The following is a 27,791-nucleotide window of genomic DNA, read 5'->3' on the forward strand; positions in this document are numbered from 1 at the left end:
TATTTATTTTAATGTTTATTTATTTTTGAGAGAGACAGAGACAGAATGCGAGTGGGTTAGGGGCAGAGAGAGAGGGAGACCCAGAATCCGAAGCGGGCTCCAGGCTCTGAGCCGTCAGCACAGAGCCCGACGCGGGGCTCGAACCCACGAGCTGTGAGATCATGACCTGAGCCGAAGTCGGACGCTCAACCGACTGAGCCACCCAGGCGCCCCAGAAGAAAGCACTTGAAAATCACATTCTTTTGCCATTTTATGGCACAACAAATAATCACGGAAATGTTCATTTGTTATCTCCTGGTACTCGCATTATGACTGAATGCCGAACGCCTACTGGTGCAAGACCTTGTCCTCAGCAGCTGCGTATACATTGTCCCTTTTTACCCTCAGGACAAGGACACAAGGTAGATACCAGTCTCCATGATTTTGCACATGAGGACCCCACGGCTCAGGACTTGAAGTGAACCTAGGATGTAAAAGCGTAGGCTACAAACTGGGCTCTCTCCCACCTCCAGAAAGCTTCATCACGCCGGTGACTTCCTCAGAGACTGGTGAGCCCATCACCGACCTGTGTTTTCTCTAAAATCCAGTCCACATACTCAGCGACTTTCGTGTAGACACCCGGTTGTTCTCTGCGGCCACAGCCTTCACCCCAACTGGTGATACCGACCAAATGCCATATTCCATTGTGTTTACAAACTAAGGGACCGCCTGAATCGCCCTGTGGCACAGCGGGTGGAAAAATAAAATCACAGAAAGTATGACAGACGTGCCTTTAAAATTCTCTGGTCACACTGCACGCACCCCACACATACAGTTTCTTATACTTTTGTCGTATGTTCCTCATTGGCTGCTGATGGGATGAAAATAATTTAATTCAGTAGCGTATGGGTGCATTTTCCGTTTTTTCCAACAAGGAAATGTTGACATCATAATCTCAATGTCAAATACATCTAATGCTCTATATGTTAGTACAGTTGTTATATGTACAATTGTGCTCCTTAAACATAGTATATATATATATATACACACTATATTATATTTATATTATATATATTATATATTATATATATTATATATTTATATAATAAAAATATAAATATATATAAATAAAAATATATATATATAAATAAATATAAATATAAATAAACATAATAAAAATGATATACGTTCATTAAAGGTTATTTATGAAATTGCCAGATTATGTGGCTCAGAATTTTTTAAGAAAAATATAATGAAACATACTGTGAAAAATGTATTTTGGAGCTAATTTTCTCAAGCAAGTTACTGTGTGTTCTTTGCACAATCAAATGTATTACCTTACAGGCATCTTTGCCTCCTTCTTTATAGCCAGCACAGATCATCTGTTTGGTTACTTCATAATCTCTGTATTTTTTCTGGCATTCTTCACTTGATACCAAAGGAATATTTGCCTTTTGTAGGGTATTTTGGATTTTCCCTAGAAAGTCACCAATATGTAACTTCAGAAGGAAGAAATAAGATAAATAGGAAACATACTAACGTCTTAAAGCAGATCAGAATAATGAGCTTTTCATTCAGGTCATTTCTTTAGATTAAAAACAGTAGGGTGAGAAAGTAGCGTTAATCACACAAACAGCGAGTAACAGCGAAGGAAAATTGAGAAACAGAGAGAGAGAGAGAGCGAGCGCACGCCATGTTTTGGCCTCTGACATGCAATATTAGGACAACCCTTCCGTATCCTCTGTCATCTCATCTCAGTCGATGTCTCTCAGAAATTCCCTCTTATCTCCTCCAACCCAAAAGCTGGAAGTTCTTACCTCTCGGTTTTTGTTTTATATATTCAACATGATCATTCTAAAATATATCGTTTCGGGGGGAGGGGACCACCAGACCTCTGACAGCAGAGGAGTATTTTGCTCTTTGAGTAGTCCAAGTATTTTCCACGAAGAACAATTTATTGAAAAATAATTAAATTTCCACCACTCTCCAGGTTCCCCTTGAGTGTACAGTGGGAGCCTTCCTTGTTTAGTTAAGGTTACTTTTACAATTTCTTCCTGTCTTAAAGCACTTATCAAAAATTGGAAAAATTTGAATTCATCGAGTAAAGGAGTAAGTCAGGAAAGAAGGAAAGAGCATGACAAGCTTAAATAGGTAAAGAATGCTGCAAATATTACTCCCTATAGTGTCTATCAGGAACATAGTTTTGGAAAGGGAGAATAGTCTGTTTCCTGGAAAATTCAAGGCCAGTTGAAATACACCAACAACCCATGAACAGGGGCTCTTAAACGGGGCTGCACCGAAAGGAGTCACTTGTTCTATTAACTTGCATTGGAAAATACATCTTTACTTTCACCGATATCCAACTGCAGTCTAACTCCTTTCAATTATGAAGGCAAGCCCCAAGCAAGGGAGTGTTAGCAGAATCTACGACCTTGCCATCAATAGAGAGCCCAGATATTTGCATGTCATGGTTGCAATATTTGCACATTACCGTTGTGGCAGATAACGGTAAATATCACTTGTGCTCATTACAATTTCTAAATTACGGCAGTTACCTGAACAACTTGCTATTTCATATATTAACAAAGAAACTCATGCATTACTATAGCACATCCTTTGAGAAGTATTTTGAGAGCTCATTTGCAATTTCACTGCTGTCCTTCGTGTTTCTGTGTGTTTTAAGTATTTAATTTTTTCAACGTTTTTTATTTATTTTTGGGACAGAGAGAGACAGAGCATGAACGGGGGAGGGGCAGAGAGAGAGGGAGACACAGAATCGGAAACAGGCTCCAGGCTCCGAGCCATCAGCCCAGAGCCTGACGCGGGGCTCGAACTCACGGACCGCGAGATCGTGACCTGGCTGAAGTCGGACGCTTAACCGACTGCGCCACCCAGGCGCCCCTGTTTTAAGTATTTAAAAGTGGTTCATGGGCTACATCAGATTGCAAGAAGGATGTATTTTTAAAAAAACAAAACAAACAAAAAAAAACCCAACAAGATTGACCGCCTGTCAGAAAGAGAGATGGTTTGCCTGCCTGTGCTCCAGGTCCTTAACATCAAGGCAAAGAGAGATGGGAACACTATTAATAATGAGGACAGGATGGGCTTGAGTGGTCTTGTTAGCCCTGTATGGGACCAGTCCTTTTATGAAGTCCCACAAGTGATCTTTATTATAAAGTAAGACGCTTAAAAGGTTGCCTGATACATTTCCCCAGACCCAAACAAAAATACAGCTCAAAAATCACCGAGTGGGGCACCTGGGTGGCTCAGTCGGTTAAGCATCCGACTTCGGCTCAGGTCATGAACTAATGGTTCATGGATTCAAGCCCCACACAGGGCTCTCTGCTGACAGCTCGGAGCCTGGAGCCTGCTTTGGATTCTGTGTCTCCCTCTCTCTCTGCCCCTCCCCTGCTCATGCTCTGTCTCTCTCTCTCTCCTTCAAAAATAAATAAAAACATTAAACAAAATTTTCAAAAAATCACTGAGTAAATATTTGAGGCGAGAGAAGACTTCTCGTAAGAACAACATTTAAAATGTCTTGCCGTACCTTTTTCTTTTGTGAAGCCCCATCCAGTTACCCAACAATTAGTATACATTGTGTTTGTATCATCTTTGGAAGGCAGGCATATTGGTTTTTGGAATTCTGAAAGGTAATTTTTAAATTAGAGTTTGGTTAAATAAAGGTATGGATATTGACTTTAAAAATACACACCTTCCTTTTCCTGGATGCTCTTTCTGTAGGGCAGCACCAAGGAAAATGACCCTTTTGCTTTCTGCTCAGTTGCTAAGGGCAACGATTCAAGAAACTTTCTCATCTCCCGAGTCATTTTCCCATGACGTGTTTGGTATCACATCTTCTGGATTCAATCCTAAACCTCAGAACACAAGTTTCTGCCAGAAGCATTAGAAGTTCTCGCGTTTTATCCTGTGTGTGATACTTTGCAGAGTGATAATGGAGAATCTCCAGGCACGATTTTAAGCGCCTTAAGGTATTAACTGACAATTTTTATGACAAACCAATGGGTCATTATCACGCTCATTTTACAGATGAGCAGATTTGAGGTGCAAAGAGGCGAGAGCAACTTGCCCGAGGTCACGGGATCGTTACTGGGTGCAGTGGGCATTCACCAACCGTGGACACTATTCCTCCAAAGGCCACACCTCCAACCGTCACACTACCGGCTTCCCAGAACCTCCTTCTGCGCACATTCAACCTGGGAATTAGGATCTGGCCCCGTCTGCCTTCCTGTATTCCTAATATGCCCCAGGCAGTGGTAATCCCGCTACTTTTGTCAAAGTGAGCCAGGCTTCCCAAATGGCCATTTCCGATGTTGCATTATTTCAATAACGGATCAGTGGTTGTATTCCTCCCTGAAGAAGCCAATTGATATTTCTTGACCCTTAAGTAGAAGCTATTTATCCAGATCACAGATGTTCCCTTCCTTGGCAATTCTCACCTTTCCTCCAGCCCCACCCACCAGGAAATAAAGACAATCTGTCCACATTCTGCCCTCTCATTCAAACGGGTGTGAAAATTGAAACCGCTGAACTCAGATGTCTAGCTTCTCCTCAATCGAATACGCCGCGTACCTGTGTAATTCAAAGGAGGCTCAAGTCTTATCAAGGCAAGATCATCACCACTGTCTGACATTTTGTAATTTGGGTGAATAATCATCTCCTTTATTCGTGAGAAAGGTGTTTCTGTTGTTATCTCGGACAGATTAAAAATGCCACTATAAACACGCCAAACGTCCTGCAGGGGAAGCCTGGGAGAAAAAAGGAAATACCTATTTGACCCCAGAAAGACTGGCCTTTGATACTGGTCCTTTTTCCTGTCGCTTCACCTTTCAAAAAAAAAAAAAAAACTGGGAAGAAAATACTACCTACGGGTTATCTTTACTCACCTAATTTCGCTTCCCAGCAATTTGTCATCCCCACCAGCAGCGGTACGGAAACTCTGAAGATTTTAGTTAAAAACACTGAGAATGGACATTTCTGTAGTTATTCCATGCTTACTGTAAGTCAAGATAGAAGAATGTTGCTGTCCCAGTTCTGAGAGAAACTGGTTGGGAGAGACTCACAGGTGATTGTGGGAAAATCCTGCTCAGTTCACCAAACCTGAAAGCAGTTGCTTCCATGAAATCCAGAATCCTCAAGAGGTCGGACCCGTGTTACACAAGCCCCCCTACCCCGGCCGCCCCCGCCTTTGGGCAATTAGGGAGGCTTCAGTGTTATTTAAAATGTATCTATCTAGGGGCGCCTGGGTGGCTCTGTCCGCTAAGTGAATGACTCTGGATGTTGGTTCAGGTCATGATCTCATGATTCGTGGGATGGAGCCCTGCATCCGGCTCCGTGCTGCCAGTGCAGAGCCTGCTTGGGATTCGCTCTCCCTCTCTCTCTGCCCCTCCCCTGCTTGTGCCCTCTCTCTGTCTCTCTCTCAAAATAAATGCACTTGAAAAATAATTATCTGTCTATGTCTCTGGCTGCAGTAAGGCGAGTGGGAGCCCCAGGCATGGGGCTCAGAGTGGACCTCCAAGGTGGCTTAAGAAAACGGCAGACAAGCCGGTGGGCTTCCCCAAGGCCAAGCTGGAGAACAGAGGGACTCAGGAGAACACCTGCTCACCCAAGACCACAGAGCAGGAGAAGCACAGTGAAATTTCCTAAGAACCTGGAGGATTCCCCACCCCTGTCATCTTGGAGACACCTCAGTCCTGACTTGGAGGAGAGCCTCCTACCAGGGGAACATGAGCGACAAGCTGCGTTGTGAACCCACACCCGGAGCTGAGGCAACCAGCCTGCGGGGCTCTCAGGGGACCCCCGCTCCTACAGCCAATCCTCCAGCTTGCCCTGGGCTGTCAGAGAAAATTATTTGTAAGATTAATGAAAACAAAGCACACCTTGGGGGCAGGGCCAAAGAAAAACCCCACAAAAATATAACAAAACATAAAAATAAATATAAAATATAAAATAGTAAATTAAAATAGATTTTGAGAAGTATGAACATTTAAATTAACTCTTTAAAATATAAGTATCTACAGGGGCGCCTGGGCGGCTCAGTTGGTTGAGCACTGACGTCGGCTCAGGTCATGATCTCGCGGTCCGTGAGTTCAAGCCCCGCGATGGGCTCTGTGCTGACAGCCCAGAGCCTACAGCCTGCTTCAGATTCTGTGTCTCCCTCTCTCTCTGCCCTCTCCCACTTGCGCTCTCTCTCTCTCAAACATAAAATAAACCTAAGAAAATAATAATAAATAAAATATGAGTATATACAAAGGAAGTCTAAAACTGTGATCAAAAGCTAAGTCTTACTTGTGTAAAGATTGGGACATTCTTATCACCATTAAGTGAGAGATACAAGATATATTTGCATAAAACTCTAGAGGAAACCATGCAGATAGGGGCAAAGTGGTTTTCTTTCAATTAAATCTGTGTTTCCGTGGATATTATCTCTTATAAACTTAACAACACTGAGTCTTCAAGAAGGAAGGTTCTTTTTTTTTTATTATTGTTTTTAATGTTTATTTATTTTTGAGAGAGAGAGACAGAATGTGAGAGGCTAGCGCCCAAAGAAAGAGGGAGACACAGAATTCAAAGCAGGCTCCAGGCTCCAAGCTGTCAGCACAGAGCCCCATGCGGGGCTTGAACTCACGAACCACGAAATCATGACCTGAGAGGAAGTTGGACACTTAACCAGCTGAGCTACCCAGGTGTCCCAAGAATGAAAGTTCTTAATGTAAAGTGCTACAGTCACTGTGGAAGACAGTATGGGGGTTCCTCAAAGATGAAAAACTAGAACTACCTTAAGATCCAACAATTCTGCTTCTGGTTATATATTCAAAGAAAATGAAAATAGTACTTTGAGAGATATCTGCACTCCCTTCATAACAGCATTATTTACAGTAGCCAAAACATGGAAACAACCTAAGTGTCCCTCAATGGGTGAATGCATAAAGAAAATGTGGCATAATATATGTATTATGTCTCCGTATACACATACATATACATAAATGTATTATACATATGCATATAAGTGCATATACATATTTAGGCATGTGTTTGTGTCTGTATGTATACATATACTTATATATAGATATATGATGGAATATTATTCAGCCATAAAAAGAAGGAAATCTTGCAATTTGTAACAACATAGATGAGACTTGAGGGTATTATGTTAAATGAAATAAGTCCGAGAAAGACAAATGTTACATGTTTTCACTTGTATGTGGAACCTAAAAAACTGAACTCACAGATGCAGAGAACAGATTGGTGGTTTTCAGGACAGTGTCATGGCAGGAATGAGTGAAAGTGGCCAAAGGGTGCAATCTTCCAGTTATAACACGAATGAAGTCTAGGGACCTAATGTACAGCATGGTGATTAGAGTCAACAATACTTGAAATATTTGAAACCTGCTGAGAGTGTGAATCGTAAAAGTTCTCACCACACACACACACACACACACACACAAGTATTTCTGCGTGGTGATGGATGGATGGATGTGTTACCTAACCTTAATATGCTAATCCTTTTGCAATACACGCATATGTGAAATCATTACATTGTACACCTTACATTTATACAAGGTTATGTATCAATTATATCTCAACAAAGTTGGGAAAAAAAAAGACGAAAATTCCTAACCCCCAATTGCATGCATTTAGTAAAAAGGGGACCTACCATTTCCCTTCTCAGGGTCTTTCCTTTCAGGTCAGTAGCTTTCCCCTTAGCAACGCCCATGCTCTGCTAACCGGGGGCCCATGCTGCTAATTGGCAACCATGAAGGAGCCTTGCTCTGCCCATCCCTGCCACTGACCCTTATTTCAGCAACTGTATCTTCAATTCTGATACATGCAACCCTTCCCCCACAGGGGAAGAGGGAGAATTTTACAAAAACAAAACACTTTTTGAGAGAGATCAACTATCTTTTATTTTAGAGCTGTTAGTATTTCTTGCTTATTCCTATGCTTTGTCCATTTTTACATTTCTTATTTAATTATAGCTTATTTTTAAAAAAATATTTATGTTCCAAGTATAGTACTTAGCATTTTAAGTATGTCACTTCATCTAACAACCTTGTGAATTAGATACTATTATTATTCATATTTCACAGATAGGAAAATAAAGCTAAGAGAGATTTACAAATCGTCCAGGGTCATTCCTACTTCTGGTAATTGTGAGAGCTGCCCTGTTCTAACTGCAAAGTCTAAGTGTTTTAAAACTTTAAAACCCTGCCACATGTACAATTTGCCCAATAAAGTAGAAATGTTGCATCAGGTTTTATTCTCTGAAATAGAGAGGTTACAAACTATCGCATTTTTGTTTTCACTATTAATGTTATTTAGTGTATTTGTGAATCAGAGAGCGGAAAGTAAACTCTCTACAGGCCTGAAAACAAAGTCTTTGAAGAATACATTTAGGGAGCGGTAGATGGAGGTAGCAGCAGACAGGGCATTTTTCGTTTTGTTTTAAAGCAGGAGTGACACCCCCCAGGAATGTCAGGCATTCCTGCAAAGAGGCCACACTGTGTGCCGATGGCTCAGATCTTTCAGTGCTCAGACAGGCCCTACCTCGTTGTTCACCATTTTGGATACAAGCCCTCGCTGAAAATGTCTTTTATTCAAGAAGAATAAACTTCGATCGATAAACGGACATGATGATCTAGACCCTGAACTTAGAGTTTTCGAAACAAAAAGGCAAGATAAGACCCTGGATAGGACGCACCCAAAACTTACCCATCAAAGCAATGGGCGGCAGTTAGGACCCACTGGTGTCCAATGATTGACCCGCCACACAGGTGGCTCCGGGCTGTCAGCTTCACTTGCAGGCTAACTTGCCAAGGCCACTCTCCCCAGGAAGAGTTGGTTCCTCCAACAATGCGTGTGTCTGTTTTTGTTGAGCAGACTGAAAAGAGAGTGTTAAAGTTAATGGTTAGAATTAGAGGTGAATCAGAGTTCTCTGAGCCAAGGGAAACAAAGTACACAGTTCTATTGCTTAAGACGAAGCAAGCTATCAAAATAACACAGACAAGCCTTTACAGTTCCATGAAAAAGTGAGGCTTACTCACCAGAACCGTGCCCACTTTTACACAGCCTCAAAGAATAACCAGAGCTCGCTCGCGTCCCGTACGTAATCCTAGTTGGGGACCCATCCAAAGATAATCGTAAGGAACACTGACACCTAGATAAAAGGATCGGTATAAAGATTAAACCTTCACAGAGGAGGATCATTCATGAAACTGGCTTGCCGACTGTCTGTGAAAAATGAATGTTCACTAACTTCTTTCTTCTACAGTCTTCTGGGAGTAAAGAATAAGTAAAAAACTGACAGCGGATCGTCTTAGTACAAGTCTCTTGGCAAACATTCACTCCTTCAACAAAGGTGACATTCAACTCTTCCCCTTCAAAAGCAACTCCTGAGTAAATTTTGGAATGACAGGGCTCTGTGTGAATTAGAGACATAAAAAGACATTAAATGAAAGCAGCAGTTAAGCCACATTTACACAAGTCGTTGGTACACTGAGGATTGTTTCGTTGCTATTACTTGTTAAAAGATCACTATCATTATTGAATCACATTACCAGGCAAAGTTTGCTTGCAGGTTAACAGGCTGTATCCAGATATGGTGTTTTCCTGAGGAGTAGGGGAACTTGGTGTCCCACTTTTGGAAGTCTTAAGAAAGCAAACATTTCTATTAACAAAAACAAAAAGCAAAAGACAGAGAAACAAAACTGCGTCAGAGGCAAACACCAAACAAAGCACTTCGCGTTTTGAAAAGCACCTCTGCAAAATTTATTCTTCTGAGAAACTCTTCTGTTTAAAAAAAAACAAGACAACAACTTTATGTTTTATTTATTTTTGAGAGAGAGAGTGAGGGAGAGAGCGAGATCAAGTGGGGGAGGGACAGAGAGAGAGGGAGACACAGAATCCAAAGCGGGGTCCAGGTTCTGAGCTGTCAGCACAGAGCCGGACTCAGGGCTCGAACCCATGAGCCGTGAGACCATGATCTGAGGCGAAGTCAGATGCTTAACCGAATGAGCCACGCAGGCGCCCCATAGGACTTTTTTAAGTCCAAGATTTTTGTGCTTTTGTTAATATCCTCAGTGTAGAACCATGAAGCCTGAGTCTCATAAAATTTGAATTGAATAATGGAAAAAAGTAGGCAACATGATTATATTTCAATGTATTTAGTAATTTTTTTAATGTTTTTATTTATTTTTGAGACAGAGAGAGACAGAGCATGAACGGGGGAGGGACAGAGAGAGAGGGAGACACAGAACTCAAAGCAAGCTCCAGGCTCTGAGCCATCAGCCCGGAGCCCGACGCGGGGCTGGAACTCACGGAGTGTGAGATCATCACCTGAGCTGAAGTCGGATGCTTAACCGACTGAGCCACCCAGGTGCCCTTTTTCTATGATTTTTAAAATGAGGGAACACAAAGGCCTTAATTGTCAACAGCCCGACATGGGACTCAAACCCCTGAACCGCGAGATCATAACCTGAGCCGAAGCTGGACACTTAACCAACTGAGTGACCCAGGCGCCCCCAAGTGTCTGACTTTTGGTTTTGAGTTGGTTTCAGCTCACATCATGCTCTACTGTTCGTGAATTTGAGCCCCACATCGGGCTCTGGGGAGCCTGCTTGGGATTCTCTATCTCCCAATCTCCTCTCTGCCCCTCCCCCACTTGCACACGCTCTCTCTCTCTCCGTCTCTCTCAAAAATAAACAAACATTAAAAAAAAAAAAAGAAAAAGAAAGAAAAGAACATAGGCGGAAAAGTCAATGAAGTTCCTAACTAACCTGCACCTGGCGGAAAAGGGCTTGCTGCGGCTTCGAGCGCTCTGCGCGAAATTCCCAGAAGTTTTCAACCACTCAAACTAGAAAATGACGGCGATGACCGGACGGTAGCAAACGTCGCACATTCTTACCTTTGCGGTTCCAGATGCCATGCCTTTGTGTGGAACGTAAAGAAGAGGCAGTTAGAATGGTAGGTGCAAATGGTTTGGCATACAAAAGCATCCGGGGTAACGACTCGGGCAACGTCCACATCCGAGAACGCGAGATGCTGGAAAAGGTTCCTGTGGCAACCTGGGAACGCACAGAGGGAAGACAGTCCTCAAACCGCACGATGCTCAGGTGACTGTACTTTGTCATCGTAACGAAAGGACATGATGACTCCTTGTGGTACCTCGACCCTGAATTCCAGCCCTTAGGAGCAGCAGGTTTTGTGTGGTATTTTCCCGAATATTATGAAAAAGAGCTTAATAAAAAGCGTTTAACAAAAATATCAGGTGACCAAAAAAATAAAAACCCGCCTTCATTATCCTTATGTAATCTTTGTTTTTTTTTAATGTTTATTTATTTTTGAGAGAGAGACAGAGCGCAAGCAGGGGAGGGCAGAGAGAGAGGGAGACGCAGAATCTGAAGCAGGCTCCCGGTTCTGAACTGTCAGCACAGAGCCCGATGTGGGGCTTGAACCCACAAGCTGCGAGATCATGACCTGAGCTGAAGTCCGGCGATTAACCGACTGAGCCACCCAAGTGCCCCAATATAATCTTAATTCTAAATTACGTTTTTATTTGTGTTCATATTATTTACTAAGTTTACTCAATTTGATAACATAAATTTTATTAAAATGATGGGAGCCTGAAGAATATAGCATTTGCAGGAAGGACAAAAGGAGTCCCAATTTAAATGAACATAGTTGTATTAAGAGAAAGTACCTCCCGTGACATAATACCTACATGTGGGCAGTCTAGGAAATGAGGCTTCAACTAATTAAATCTTTAAAAAAAAAAAACAAAAAAAAAAAACAAAAAAAAAAAAAACCCAAAACACAGATTCTGGAAGCTGAAAGAAAACTTGTGCCAACCTACAAGTATATCCCCTGAAGGATGTACGTGACAAGTTGTTCAACTTTTCTTAGATATTTATAGTGATAAGAGCTCACTTCCTCATGACAAGGTCCAATTCTTTTTCTTTAAAAATTTTTTTAATATTTATTTATTTTTGAGAGAGAGAGAGAGAGAGAGAGAGAGACAGAGCGTGAGTGGGGGATAGGCAGAGAGAGAGAGAGAGACAGAATTGAAATCAGGTTCCAGGCTCTGAGCTGTCGGCACAGAACCCGACAAAGGGCTCGAATTCATCAACCGTGAGATCATGACCTGAGTCGAAGCTGGGGCGCTTAACTGACTGAGCCACCCAGGCACCCCTGACAAGGCCTAATTCTTTTCTGGACCATTCTAGGTGTTACGATTGTTTTTTCTTTCCTTATTTCCTTCATGGTAGCATCTACCTACATCTGCCTAATGGAGCCACACACATTAGTCTAATCCTTTCTCCAAAGACAGCCCTTTATAAACGAAGAATTCAGATAGTCATCCTGACGCTTTTTCAGGTTAAATACCTTTAACCTGTCCCTTTAGCCACTTTTTGTTTTCCATTGCTTCTAGATTTCTTATGGTCCTGGTACCCCCTTTTGAAGTGCCCCGGGCATCCGTGGCTGCAGAGGACGTAGGCAACACAGAACTGAATACAATTTCAGTCCCTATCTGACCCATCCAGATGCTAACAAGCCAGGGGCTATCTTGTTTGAAAGACCGGTTTCTTTTTCAGAGCTACTTTTCCTGTGTGTTTCATTTGTTTTATCAAAAGCCCTACAGGATGGTAGTGGAAATGGCAGACGAAGGGCCTCTGAAGATCCTCTCTTCCATAAAAGTGATGGGCACACCGGCCTATTTGTCAAAATCAGTGTTTTCAGAACTCTAGAAATTGATCAAATTATAACCGTCCAGGGAGCGTTTGTTCAAGAACAGCTGACTCTCTATAAGAACAGTAAGTTTGGGGGCCCCCGGGGGGGGGGGGGGGGCTCAGTCGGTTCAGCATCTGACCCTTGATTTCGGCTCACGTCACGATCTCACAGTTCCGAGAGATCGAGCCTCAAGTCAGGCTCTGTGCTGACAGTCCAGAGACTGCTTGGGATTCTCTTTCCCTCTCTCTCTCTCTGCCCCTCCCCTAAAATAAATTAAATAAACATTAAGAAAAAAGAATAGTTGCATAAGGCTTTGGGCTGACAGCTCAGAGCCTGGAGCCTGCTTCGGATTCTGTGTCTCCCTCTCTCTGTGTTCCTCCCCTCCCCCACTAGCATTCTGTCTCTCTCCCTCTCAAAAATAAATAAAAAATAAAAAATAAATTTTTAAATGGGGCGCCTGGGTGGTTCAAGTCAGTGAAGCGTCCAGCTTCGGCTCAGGTCTTGATCTTGCAGTTCATGAGTTCAAGACCCGCAGTGGGGGTCTTATGCTGACAGCTCAGAGCTTGGGGCCTGCTTCAGATTCTGTGTTTCCCTCTCTCTTGGTTCCTCTTCCTCTCTCTCTCTCTCTCTCAAAAATAAATGAAGGTTAAAAAGAATTTTAAAGAAAGAAGGATGGGTTTTGTGGGGTTTTAGTTTGCCCTGTTCCAGTTCTCCCCTCCCCAGCTCCATGAAAGCCTTGAAAACAGCCTCACAATCATGCGGAAAAGAGACCAGCAGTCCCGCAGCCCTGGAGCGGGCAGAATGGGGCTGGGGCTGCTCCAATGTCCCATCTGCATCCCCAGTCAAATGCCATTATTTGACTTGTCTGGAAATTCTTGGGAAAATCCCACTCGCAAGGACTGAGTTTATTTTCCATGGCTCAGAGCTTCTTCAGTGTTAACTAACAGCCTTTTCCTTGCAAGTGTTTGTCTAGAACAAACAAACAGGGGCGATTATGTAACATTGCAGCTTCCTAGGGCAGCAATCACAGCTGGAACAAACAACAGGCTCATAAAAGATCTTAAAAGGGAAACCAGGGGAAAGAAGGTGGTGGTGAAAATCTTGGACATATTCCCGGGAATCTGGAAGGCCATGTGCAAGTACAAGGCTGTGCGGCATAACCAGGGCTGTACTTGTGCCCCCCAAAGATTTGAGAAAGTCCTAGGCTCTCAGGCTGGCTGATGTTTCGCCCTGCGTCAGCAGAAAGAAAAGGCCCTGGTAAAGTTGTGAAACGCCTGTCTGAACGTTGAAAGCATGCTCCAAAATTCGCAAAAAGCCCCTCCTCAAAGACTGAGAAACTTATTGATTGCAGGCATCTAAGGAAATCCTCGTCCAATCATTAGATAACTATTAAGAAAACTAAGTGGAAACATCAGTCAGTGGTCATAGACTCCAAAGAATAAATACTTTACAGAGTTAGTTCAGAAAAGTCACCAAACAAATAGTAACAACAAAAAGCAGTAACAACAGCAGACTCTGGGGAAGGAGGGAACCTGATTTCCAGGGTGACCATATGCTATTACTTAAAAGGTCTCGGGGCACCTGGGTGGCTCAGTCGGTCAAGCTTCCGACTTCAGCTCAGGTCATGATCTCGAGCCCCAGGTCGGGCTCTGTGCTGACAACTCAGGGCCTGGAGCCTGCTTCGGATTCTGTGTCTCCCTCTCTCTCTCTCCCCTTCCCCACTTGCACTCTGGGTCTCTCTCTCTTAAAAATAAATAAACATTTAAAAAAAGTTGCAAAAAAAAGGTCTCAATTTTTTTCAAAAAATTACAAGCCATGCAAAGAAACAAGAAAGAATGGCCCATATGCAGGAAAAAAAAAAAAGGCAGTTAATATAAACCCTTGCTGAGGAAGTACAAACTTCCTCTTGTACTGTATAAAGACTTCAAGCCAGCTATTTTAAATATGTTCGAAAAACTAAAGGAAGCCGTGTTTAAAAAACTGAAGAAAGTATGAAAACATTGTCTTGCCAAAGAAAGGATATCAATAAAGAGATAGAAATTATACTTTTTTTAAAAAAAAGGACCGAATATGAATGTTAAAAATGAAATATTCAGTAAATTTGAACTGGAAATCTGGTACACACCATGGAGGGGGGTGTGCCCGAGGGAAAAGGAAACAGAGAAGGAAACAGGAAAAGGAAAAGGGGAAACAGGAAAAGGAAACAGGAAAAGAGATGCGCTGTTGACAAGTTCTTAACCTCCTGCAGAGGGGACCTAGCCCAGCACCTGACGCCGATCCTGTCACAGAGTTGGCACTAGATGCCGTGTGGCACCGGCCATTGGTGATTTGGTTTCAGCAACATCTTATCGTTAACACTCTGATACACTAAATCTGGTGGAAGGTCATGACGATTTTCTGGATAATTCCATCGAAATTACCTGAATGTCTGAAACTATAGCACTTTGCTGATTCATTATGGTAGAGTGGGTTCACTAGACAGTGGACACTGCCCGGAAATGACCTTCTTGTTTTCCCCGCAATGTAACTGTACTAGTTTTCTATTGCTGCTGTGACCACTTATCACAAGCCCAGTGGCTTCAAACAACCCAAATATATTAGCTCACAGTTCTGGAAATCAGAAGGCCAAAATGGGCCTCACTGGGATAAAATCAAGATGTCGGCAGGATTTTGTTCCTTCGGGAAGCTCTCTAGGAGGAGTTGTTTCCTTGCCTTTTCCAGCTTCTAAAGGTTACCATCATTCCTTGGCTTGTGGATCCTTTCTCTATCTTGAAAGCCAGTGGTACAACATCTTCAAATCTCTCTCCCTCTCTCCGATGCTTCTGTCTTCCTTTTTCTCTTATAGGGACTCCTGTGACTACATTGAGCCCACGCACATAATGTAGAACAATCTCCCATCTCAAAATCACATCTACAAACCTCTTTTGACACGTAAGGGGACATATTCACGTGTTGCAGGAAATAAGTGTGGACATCTTTGGGAGACTCTAAGTCTGCCTACTACAATCACACAGTGAACTAGTAGCCACACACTCGTGAGTTCGAGCCCCGCATCGGGCTCTGTGCTGATGGCTCAGAGCCTGGAACCTGCTTCGGATTCTGTGTCTCCCTCTCTCTCTGCCCCTCTTCCACTCACACTCTGTCTCTCTGTCTCTTAAAAATAAATAAACGTTAAAAAATTTTTTAGAAAAGAAAAAGAAATAGTAGGCATACAATTACCAATTTCTGAGACTGCACAGGGCTTCAGGGAGAATCCAGATGCCACATTAGCCAGGAGCTTTATACTGGTGGGTGTTCCTCCTGCACTGTGCTTTAAAAGGCAGGTGTTCCTGAATGTGAAGAAAAGAGGTTACTTCTCTCCCCAAACTGCAAGATGCACGCAGAAGCCCATTTTGCGTTGAAAGGATCTATGGTCGGTGGGAAATGAAGCAATCAGAACAATGACTTGGAAAATGAGTGGGTTCGGGGTTTGTATTACTAATCAGAGAGACATCTTTCCGCTCTACCCAAGGAAGCTTCGGGTGAGAATGGGGTGGGAGACATTATTCAACCAACCCTCATTCCCCAAGAGATGGAAGTTATTCTTCTTAGAAAAACTGGCAACAAAACTGAGCAAATAAATAAGTGGAGTGGTTAGGTCTAAAAGCCCTGTTTGGTTTTCCACTGGGGGGAAAAAAGTTATGAAGCGTACAATTAAATCTCCAAAGCACCATCAGAAAGGACAGACGCTATGAATTTTACTCACCGGTACTCTGCATTGTAAAACGTGTGAGTGGCGTATGTGAAAAATTGGCAGTGAATGCTGTTGGTGCACTTTTTTTGGCATTCTTCAACACTTTCAACCTTAGAGACGTTAAAATTGACTCCTCTCATATCAATTCCTTTATGAATGTCTCGATGGCAAGCTGTACACACAAGATGCACAGAGCAAATTCAGTCCGTTTCCTTCTAGAAGTAGATCATCAGTTAGGGTAGTTTTGAAGGATGATACTCTGTTTTTCACAACTGCCCCATTCGTTAGGGGATTTGGAGTTTTTGTTACATCACTAGATGATCAAACTCTGCTTGAGATAAACACATTCCAATATGTTTTAGAGCACTACCATGAAGAAGGGGTAACTTTGCTTCCCAAATTGTAAAGTACGTGCAAGACAATACGGGTAATAGTCCACCCTGAAATTAACAATAAGCAGAGGAAGACAAACCAGGCAAATAATGGGGGCCCTGGTGATTGTTCTAGGAATTTGCATTGTTATACTAACTGATGTGTCTTTGACTTCCTGCACTGAATGAAGAAGCTTCTCACTTTGCTTACTTCTTGGCTTTCAACCACTCCTGCCTGATGGCGAATTTCACCCATAAGCCCTGCCACTGACATCCATGTGTCAAATCGTTATCATAAAAGGTGAACAGTTCTTGTATATTCATGAGGAATCCAATTTTATTCTTGCTTTAAAATTTTGTTAAATTCCACTTAAGCATCCTTTCAGTTGGACTGTATCTTATATACAAAAAATATAGATAATTATTTTAACAGACAATGAACCAAATTTATGATTTAGGCTTTTTTTTTATTTTTTTATAAAACTTTTTTTAATGATTACTTATTTTTGAGAGGGAGAGAGAGAGACAGAGTGCAAGCAGGAGAGGGGCAGAGAGGGAGGGAGATACACAATCCGAAGCAGGCGCTAGGCTCTGAGCTGTCAGCACAGAGCCTGACACAGGGCTCAAACCCACAAACCTGTGAGATCATGACCCGAGCTGAAGTCGGCCACTCAATTGACTGAGCCACCCAGGCACCCCTAGGCCTTTTTTTTTTTTTTTTTTAAAGCGCTCAAATACTTTAGAACCTTGGATAAAGAAACCAGCAGTATAAACCATAATGTATTGGATGTAATGTTCCACTCCTCAGGGGTGTGGTTAAAAAAGGCATAAAACTACATTTAATGGTGGGAAAGACAGAAAATGTACAAACTAGTAGGAAAACAATATATTGAGGGGGGTGGAGCAGTGGATAATTCACAGTGATTCACGCACACAAGAGTCTGTAGATTCTAGAAATGAAGTCCCTTTCCAGTTCTGGTGCGCATGAGAAAAGAAACTCACTGAGTTGGAATGGGATAATTGCAAACTAAAACTTTTCTTTATGATCAATTGAAAGCTATAAATCTACCAATAACCGTTTTACATGAAAATTGGTCCTGAGCTTAGGGACTTTATGTCCTTGGGAGCAATTATTCACTTTAATTTGAGATACTCGGGGAGAGTTAGAAGGGAACATTAAATCAAGTTCTATAAGACTAAGTTTGGGAAAAAATTAACAATGACTACTAGTTATTGAGAAAAGCAAAATATTGTTCTTTAAATTTGATTATGATAACATAATGAAAAATAATGCTTCATTGAACAATTTACATTAAGTTGTAGGAGGACATAAATTTGATCTTATAAAATGGGACAAGTACTCGTCCTCAGGTAAGCCACATATTGGCTAAGTCAGATCCCCATGTTTATAACGAAGGACTGGATACTATACAAACTGCAGATGCATATGCATGAGTATTGAGGGAGTGGTTGGTGATAACTGGGGAAGGAAGGATAAAAAAAAAAAAAAAATTTTAGGGGCCCCTGGGTGGCTCAGTCAGTTAAGCCTCCAACTTCGGCTCAGGTCATGATCTCACCGTTCATGCGTTCCAGCCCCGCTTCGGGCTCTGTACTAATAGCTCAGACCCTGGAGCCTGCTTGGGAGTCCGTGTCTCCCTCTCTCTCTGCCCCTCCCCTGCTCATGCTCTGTCTCTCTGTCTCTCTCAAAAGTAAATAAACATTTAAAAAAATTTTTTAAAACTTTAAAGCACCTGAAATATGAAAGTACAAAATTAACTGTAAGCAGTAAAGGCAAAACAGCAGTGATACATAGTCACAACATGGTTATCTGAAGGTTCTGCCAGCCCATCAACTGAGAGATTCTTTTCTGTACCTTTCACTTTCAGATCAGTGATGTCAGGCAAATGGTTCATGTGCCTTAAATTAGGATAGGGTTGGAAATGTTTCACAAGACATTAGTAGGAATAAGTGTTAGAATTTAAATTTCCTGGTCTCTTAGTCCTCACATTTTTTTTTTAAGAAGTCTTATTCTTTTTTTTTTTTAAGTTTCTTTATTTATTTTGAGAAAGAGAGAGAGAGCACACATACATGAGCAAGTGGGAGGAGAGAGAGAGGTAGAGAGGGAGGGAGGGAGGGAGGGGGAGAGAGAGAGAGAGAGAGAGAGAGAGAGAGAGAGAGAATCCCAAGCAGCCACACCATCAGTATAGAGCCTGATGTGGGGCTTGAACCCACAAACCACAAGATCACGACCTGAGCAGAAATCGTGACCTGAGCAGAAATCAAGAATCAGACGCTTAACCGACTGAGCCACCCAGGTACCCTGGAGGTATTATTCTTATTAGCAAGGTTTACAGAGCCCAGGCCTTCAGGTTGGGGGTGTAATGGGGTTTTGTAACCTCTGCATTATTGACGTTTGGGACCAGAAAATCTTTGTCATAGGGGGTTTCCCTATGTGGAATCTTTAGCAGCATCTCTGACCTCCATCCACTAGATGCCAGTAGCATCCCCCCACGTTGTGACAAACGTCCCTTGGAGGAAGGACAAAGTCACCCCTGGTTGACAACTATTGAGAACCACCGGGGCACAAATTATCTCAAGTAAAACGGGAATAGAGACACTCTTCGTGTTCTCTTAAAGAGCCTTATCTGCGATTGGAGGTGGGGGAAAGGAGGCAATTATTTGAATGTGGTTCACTTTCTGCAAATCTTATACTGTAGGGCTAACCTCATGAAGAATAGAGGCTCCTTAAGCACGTAACTGGTAAAGGCAAGAGGGAGGACACATCCAGAACAGTGCCCCATCTCTGTTATCCTTCTGAGTACTCCCTTCCAAAAGTCCAAGGCAGTACAGAGATTGAACAGAAGCTATTTTAAGGTGAACCCCTTACTCATTCAAATAAGAAATCAAGAAATCAACAGCTTACCACTTATTTGATGGCCGCATTGCTTTAAGGAATGTCCAGAAATCGTACTTGCCCATGACATTTTTGGCAGGGTTCCCGTAACACTGTCTTTCAAGAAGCAACCAAATCTGTTTTTAAAAGTACTGTCAGTTAGAGAGTAGAATAATAAACACACACTGGTGAGATGTCTAACATTTTCTATACACTAATAAATGGGGCCAGGAATAAGGAAAATAATAGAGCTTCCCCGACGCTTGCTAGAAAGAACATTCTTAGAGGCAATTGCATAAAATCTAACAGGCTTTGTAATACCTAACCTCAGCATTATTTCTCTTTAAAAAAAAAAACAACATTTTTAAGTACGGAAAGTCAATCATATTAAAGAGGTAATGATTTTTTTCCCATGTTTCTGAACTTTTGGAGGATTATGTTCTCACCTGGTGACTGTTTTCATGTAAGAAATTAAATCGGTCATGAGAGTTGGATCTCTATAAGGTGTTCATCCTGCTCATTAACTCCTTCTAGTTCACAGGAATGGAACACTTCTGTCTTTGATGTCAATCTTCTTGGTAATCTTTCACAAGGATTCTGGAACCTAACTCAACTTTTTATTTGACAAGTTGATGCCTGTCACATACAGTCTGGGTTTTCTGTACACGCTTAACATGTTGAATCAGGGGATGTTTATCTAGTTTCTAGTTTCTAAATTCAAATGGTGTTAAGATAAAAGGCTTATGGAAATGGAGCAACACAGAAATGTTCATTCTGTATTTTGAACAAAATGAAAACAAATGATTATGAAACCATGGCTGCATGACCTAAGAAGATTTTTAGTGACTATTTTTTCCAGTGTTCTTACTTTTCCAAAATGCCAGTAATATGTATTTTCATGTATGTGCATGCCCCCCTCCACACACACATAATGTATGTACCACAGGTGCCCAAAGTCATTCCCTACAGGCCCCTTCAGTCCAGAACTTTCCTGAGGTCACAAGCTCTGGAACTGCCTCAACTTTATTGTCAACAACATGTTTGCCTTCTGTTATATTTTCTTAAGACCGTGTTTTCCACCAACACGATCACGAGTCAGGCCATAAGTATGTTTCCTTGTTCAGGTGAAATATTCACCTGTTTTTAGACCCTTCCTTGAGACAATCGCTTAACCCAATGGTTTTCAAGCATTTTCCTCAAGGCCTTGGGTAGGCAATGCCTCATTTCTACTACTTTAGTTGAAGGCAGCAGTTGTTCTAGCATGTGTATTTCCAGGCCCAAGCCACTCTGGTTCAGTAGGCCAGACGGTTTGGGGTCTAAGGCTGTGGCCTAAGACTCTGCTAATATAAGAACCAACCACTCTAGGTGACTCCAAGGAAGCTGGCCCTCGGACCCCATTTGGGAAACATAACCCTGACATAGCTACACCTTTTTTGCACGTCACTGGCTCTAGTTTGAAAAATGGATGGCTTCTCCAATAATGAAATATCAGCTTTTACCTTTTGTCTGTGTCATTAGTGGAACTTTCGGGAAGAAAGCTGAAGAGCAAGCACCTCGGATGAAATGTGCACATCATCTGACAGTGCTCGGCATTCGGGGTATACATGGCAGTTAGGTCCCCACCTTTGAAGAAGGTATTTTTATATAGTTGAGTCAGGCAGCCTGTGGTATAATCATCAAAAAGAGACATTAACTTGGGAGGAATGCAAATAACTATCTTGATAGAAATACATCTGTGCTGTGAACCTTCTTACTTCCTCCACTAACTATCCAAAGAGCTTCACAACAGGACTTTCATTAGAGAGGTGGAATCACACATATTGAGGTGACTATTTGAACAAGGTGTCGTGTTATTGAAGAGTCACTCGATGGGTACTTCCATATAAAAAAGCTTGGTTGATTTTTATCAAATCAAACAATAATTTTCCCATAAATTGCTCCCAAGAAAATACAATTCTAGCTTGGTTTCTCCCTGTTGCCTAACATGCTATGGAAATACCATGCCTTGAAAATGACAGGCTTCCAGTTACGGAATGAATAATTCACGGGCGTAAAAGACACAGTATAGTTAATACAGTCAATGGTATTGTAATAGTGTTGTACATATGGTGACAGACGGTAGGTAGACTTGTGGTTGAGCCCAGCCTAACTAGAGAGAGGCTGAAGCACTATGTGGGACGCCTGAAACTAAGGTAACATTATGTGTCAACTACAATCAAATATGAAACTTAAGGGGAAAAAAAACCCCACATCAACGTATGATCTCTTTTTCAAAACCCTTTCATAACAACCGTTCCTGCTAGATTCTCACAACAGCTCTGTAAGGGAAGTTAGGGACAGACCTCATTATATGCCTCTGACTTTAACTGAGTCTCAGAGCAGTACACATTTGCCCAAGATCCACGTAGCTAACGAACGTCCAGGAAGAGAAACCGAATTCTTCTCACCACAAGCCCTGTTCCTTTTCCCAGCTTGCAATGTTCAGTGTTGTTCCCCATCTCAGTTTAATGTCAGCAAACTACGAGTTATTGGGTATTTAGTCGGCTCGTACAGAGGAGACACTTATTCGCTTGGTTTCTATGAGCAAATGCAAAGGCAGGCCTATGCTACCCTGAAAATCCATTCTGAACTATTTGCTGTCTGCAATTGGTCGCCGTTCTAAAGGACCCCGCATCTCACGTGTTATGAGAATATCAAGGGATACCTTTACTGCTCTACTGTTTCATATATTAAAAGTAAACCTTTAATGCATGAATCTGGGTTTACCTTGAAAGACCCACTTTCTTTTTTTTAATGTTTATTTTTGAGAAAGAGAGAGAGAACAGAGGCAGAGCAAGAGTGGGGGGAGGGGTAGAGAGAGAGAGGGAGACACAGAATCCGAAGCAGGCTCCAGGCTCTGAGCTGCCACACAGAGCCCGACGCGGGGCTCGAACCCATGGACGGGGAGACCGTGACCTGAGCTGAAGTTGGAAGCTTAACTGACTGAGCCACCCAGGCGCACCCGCACCCCCCCTGCCTTTTTTTAATGTTTATTTATTTTTGATGAAAGGCTCACTTTAAAGTCAGCTTAATAAACTTTTCCAGCTAGATAGCACACTTGCTTGCCAGTCAATCGTCCGTTAACCACAAGATATGCCAATGATAACTTTGTTCATCCTCCAGGACATCTATTTTCGTACTGCCCTCCAGGGAATGGGCAGCTTAGACACATGTGTTTCATTACGCACTGAAGATTAAAATGCCCTCTTACACTATCCCACCCCTCTGGGGATTGTGGCCCTGAGCTCTATTACGATAACCTAACCCGGCAAGATCCCGTCTCGCTTCTCTTCCTCTCGGTGGTATGGCTAAGATGACTATCCCTTGGGCAAGTTTTATATTTAGAAAAAGCAGACATCTCTTCAGGTGGAAGCTTATGGGAATGCAAGTTGCCAAGTGTACAGGCCCAGATTTCAGAGACACCCAAAACACTGAGCGGCCAGTCCGGTGACAGTGTTACCTGCAAAGTGACCTGTGTTTCAGAAAACTGGTGCATGTGGCTGATGCACAGTTATCAAGCGGCCATCCTCCCCCTTCGCAGCGCACAAACGTGCATGCGAACAAGGGCCTGTGCCAGCCTGGGAGTTCCCATTCGGCCACGTGACTCGGCTGATGGGAAGGTGCAACTGGAAACAGACCAACATTGGAGCAGACTGGGAGGAAAGTTCTAATAGGTGTTCTTGCTTATCCTCAAAAATTGGTAATGATGATGATGATAACAGTGATAGGCTTGTTTGTATCGTGTTTTAGAGTTTTAAGGCAGTTACGCAAGTTATCCCGTAACATAAACTATGTCACGCTGTCCTCTGTGTCCGTGGATTTCCGGCGGGTTATTTGGTCTTGTTAAAAAAAAAAAAAAAAAAAAAACGCATCATCAATGAGAAGAAAAATACCCTATTTTTTAAAAATTGGGCAAAGGAAATGAGAAGGTAATTTACAAAATAAACATAAATAGCATATGAAAAATGGTAAGGATCATAAAGATTAGGCAAGTTAAAACAACAGATGCCATTTTACTCACCAGCTTAGCCAAAAAATTTAATTGTCTAAGTTCCCAGTGTTGATGTGCTGATTTTGGCTCCAAATGATGGAAAACCTAGTTCAATGGGACTCAGTATAAATTAAATGTATGGGTTCAGAAGCCGAGTCCATGGTGGATTTGGCTTCCGGAGTAACTGAACAGCGTACTTGGCTGATCCCATCAAGGTGCAATTCCCCTTCATACATGTGCTCTGTTCCATGGCTTTGCTGTCGCTCTCAAGCTCCACATAGTGACAAGGTGGTGCCAGAATCCCAGGCCTTTGTAGTCCCCAGTGGTTCAAGTCCAATTGGAAATAATGGTAAGAAGAAAACTCTTATTTCTAGAAGTGTAAGCAAAGGTCTTGCTCTAGGGCTTTGGCTCTCGTCAGGTCACTGTAGCTAGCAGGATGTGTAGACCTACTTACTGGTCCAGGCCTGCCTGGGTCACAAGTTCATAGACCCAAACTTGGAGGCAGAAGTTTCCCAGAAACAAATTAGGATACTGTTTCCAGAAAGGTGACTACATGTCCAGTCACAAAACAATGGTTCACTACTGGAGTTGACCTAATTGGGGTATGTGATTACTCTTATCTGTTGGTGGAGAGTCACCCTTGTGAAAGATAATTCCATTACGTATATCACAAAACCTTCTAAAATATTCACACACCCTCGTACCTAACATTGCTTATTTCCAAAATGTTATTCTACAGAAATAACTAAATGTGTATAAGCATGTGCATACAAAAATACCACGAGTAAGGAAGATTACTAGGCTGCAAAAAATGTCATGTATATAAAAAAATAGCTATAAATGGAAAGGTGAGCTATAAGAAAGTATCTATAATTAATAACATCTTCGTTAAAGGTGTAAATAGACGTGTGTAGAAAAATATCTCAAGGACTAAAAAAGATTTTTAACAGTGGCCATTTCTGTAACGTAGGACTTCAGACAATGTGCACTTTCTCGTTTGCTGCTTACCTGCACCTCTAATTTTACTAGAATAATTTTTTTGCCAAAAAGATAAAATTGAAGTGGCCTCAGTCCATAGCATCTCTGGCTTCTTACTCCTCAGTATTCAGTGGATTTGTATATGGTAATGATCATGGTAAAAGCAGTTAGACATGGGGGCAGATTTCCATTTAGAAGGGGGGGTCAGCTTCTTCCTGAAGAAATTATATTCCTTTACAAATGTAACCCTTACCCAAGAGGTATTTATATCTTAGCCATACATCTGGGGGGTAAGTAAATAATCAGTGAGGTGTGGTCTTTTTAAGTGAACATAGACTCAAAATCTACCCATAATGGTGGCTCAGAGAAAACGACATTCTATAACCATGAATGATAAACAGTGTCCAGAACCATCTGTATTCCCTGAACATTTAATGGAATGGATAGAAAGGGAAATAAGTTCAAAACCCGATACTGAAACCAGAACTACTCAAATGGATGATTTACTAATTTAAATTTAAACCAAATACTTTCATTTCTGAAGTAGTTCCCCAGTGGCCTGAGAGTACAAATATGCACCAGGTACTTATGACACGACTTGGGTCGGACCCAGACCCTACAAAATGCCTACCCTGAATATTTAGATAAAGCTGATTTGTAGAATATGGTAATAATAAAAATTGAGGGCTGAGTGTTTAAGACCTGCTTTGTAGAGAGCCATTTACAAATAGAAGTTTCTGTTAACACAGGCCCAAAGACATTCTCACTTCTGGGCTCCCCGGCGCTCATGTGTCTAAGGCATTGCATCTGAAAAGTAGCAGTTGCCTCTGAATATGAAAAGGATTTGTGTCCTGACTTTTGGGGTCTGCCTCCTTCCCGAAGCTGTATGTTCAGTGGTTTCTCTGGGGCTGGCATTCTTGTTAACTACTCCTTTCCCACACACAACCTTAGGTCTTAGAGATAATCCACTCACCACAGGAAACTGTAGCAAACAAGCAAGTGAAGTAAGCAGCTTGCCTGAATGAAATCATCCTAAAAAAGAAAGCAACACAGGCACAATCCTGCTGGTTACAGATCATAGTTGACATGAAGCCTAATTTACGGTGATAGAGATTTTCTTATCAATGTCTGCCTCGCAAATCTAAGCACATAATGACCAGTACAGGGAACAGGAGCTTTCTGTATATTTAATGCCGGGGACTTCGCACAAGATTCCCACTGAGACCTCTAGACTACCGCTGTGTTTGTCCCTCACTTGCCACCTATGTGGCTGATAATTACCGAAAGGGAGTTGGTAGACGGAAACCTCTTGATTGGAGCAAGAGGAAAATTATTGTAAATAATGGCAATAATGTCGGCCCAGAGTCCCTACGTAAAGAAAAGCACTCAACATGATCAAACTCATTTAAATTTTAAAGCTGTCAATATTCTCTTTGCTTTTAAAATGTCCTGAGACTAAAAGGTTTCATGTATAAGAACATCGAGTTTCTTCTACACTCACTAAATAGGCTGGAAATTACAACGTATACTGAGAGCTTCTTCTCAAAGAAGAAATATGCTTATACGTTTAATTAAAAAAATACACACACACACACACACACACACACACACAAATTATTTGGAAGCAATCAGAATAATAGAAATTCTCTACCTGAAAGCGAAATTGCTTCCGTGGTTCTGGAGGTGAGGATGTCTCTCGCCACTTAAAAATGGATGGTTCAAGGCCTCCTAACAGAGCACTGCAGGCAGTATTTGCTTGGCTCCAATATTGACTTTGGTTTTTGGCCAACAGTTCCAACTTTTTGTCCTGTCAACATATTCTATGAACGTCCATTTCCTGTGTTCAGCTATCTAATATGTTAACTATTTCATGTTAGGGCCACCCTATGCACGCACAGATTTCCATTTTCAGAAATGTTCATAACAACGCCAGGTATATGGAGTCATGCAGCCTAAATCTCATCTAACTGAACTTTTTCCATCACAGTTACCTGGATGACAGCTGACTAAGGGATGCATAGCTCCTTCTGGAAGGATCTTTTGACCAATGCTATCTATGCTTTTCCAAACTCTAGTCAAAGAAGCGTGCAAAGTAGTAACAAGGAAGTTTTGAGTATGGAAGGGAATTGGTAGATGATCAGGTCCTTCTCCTACCCGATTCAGGAAACGAGATATAGCGGGAGCTGACAAACCACGGTTCACAGACCAAATCTGGCCCAGTGCCTGTGTTTTGCATTTTGTGTGTTTTTTTTAATGTTTATTTATTTTTGGGAGAGAGACAGAGCGTGAGCGGGGGAGGGGCAGAAGGAGAGGAAGACACAAAATCCCAAGCAGGCTCCAGGCTCTGAGCTGTCAGCACAGAGCCCCACGTGGGGCTCCAACTCACGAATCATGAGACCGACGTTTAACTGACTGAGCCCTCCAGGCGTCCCCCAGGCGCCCCCCAGTGCCTGTTTTTATAAATAAAGTTTTATTGGAACACAGCCACACCCATTCATTCATGTATTGTCTATGCTTGCTTTTACCCTACAACTACAGAGTTAAACAGCATGGTCTGCAGGCAGAAAAAGATTTACTATCTGGTCCTTTTCAGATAAAGTAATCTGAAACCTGCTATAAAGCACTCGTGGCAGAGTTTAGACTTCCCTGTCAGGATGCCTCATCTGGGAAAAAAAAAAAATAAAAAAAACCATACTGCTTTTCCCAGACGTCTGCTCCTGCTCAGGGAGTTCTATTTTATTCTTGTATTTAATAAAAATTCTCCTTGTATATGGAGATATACCTTCTTTGCAACCTCTATCCTTCAGTCCTAGATTTACCTACTCGATCTACATAAAATAATTTATTCTTTTTTGTGTGCTTTTTAAACTGCCTAAAGACCATAATCACTTGCCCACTAAATCTCCTTTGTCTTCTAACCCTCCAAGTTACAGTACATCATTCTGGCTAGTAAATTAGATTTTTAGGGAGTTGAGCCTTATGTAAATATTTTATGCATATTACTGCAGTGCAGAGCCGTGTTTATTAAAAATGTAGCATAATGTTGCCGGTAAAATATTTTCT

At 42.0% G+C, this 27,791-nt stretch overlaps 1 protein-coding gene across 3 annotated transcripts; it reads right to left on the reverse strand.

Annotated features, from left to right (window-relative positions):
* On the reverse strand, nucleotides 1-26,493 carry KLKB1 (kallikrein B1). Of its 3 annotated transcripts, XM_049631778.1 has the most exons (15): nucleotides 25,702-26,493; nucleotides 21,220-21,382; nucleotides 19,751-19,857; nucleotides 16,469-16,628; nucleotides 15,943-16,052; nucleotides 10,901-11,060; nucleotides 9,555-9,664; nucleotides 9,254-9,416; nucleotides 9,042-9,154; nucleotides 8,710-8,878; nucleotides 4,570-4,745; nucleotides 3,527-3,622; nucleotides 1,317-1,456; nucleotides 566-718; nucleotides 1-463 (listed from the first exon to the last, which is right to left on the reverse strand). In XM_049631778.1, exons 1-15 carry the CDS (start codon nucleotides 25,814-25,816, stop codon nucleotides 446-448), a joined length of 1,953 nt encoding a protein of 650 aa, XP_049487735.1. In that variant the 5' UTR covers nucleotides 25,817-26,493; the 3' UTR covers nucleotides 1-445. The 3 variants fall into 3 exon arrangements, with proteins under 3 accessions (XP_049487735.1, XP_049487736.1, XP_049487734.1); XM_049631779.1 differs by lacking the exon at nucleotides 566-718; XM_049631777.1 differs by having other exon boundaries at nucleotides 1-718.
* Nucleotides 26,494-27,791: the final 1,298 nt, after the last annotated feature.

This window comes from Panthera uncia, chromosome B1 (assembly GCF_023721935.1).
Source record: "Panthera uncia isolate 11264 chromosome B1, Puncia_PCG_1.0, whole genome shotgun sequence".
Taxonomy (NCBI): Eukaryota; Metazoa; Chordata; class Mammalia; order Carnivora; family Felidae; genus Panthera; species Panthera uncia.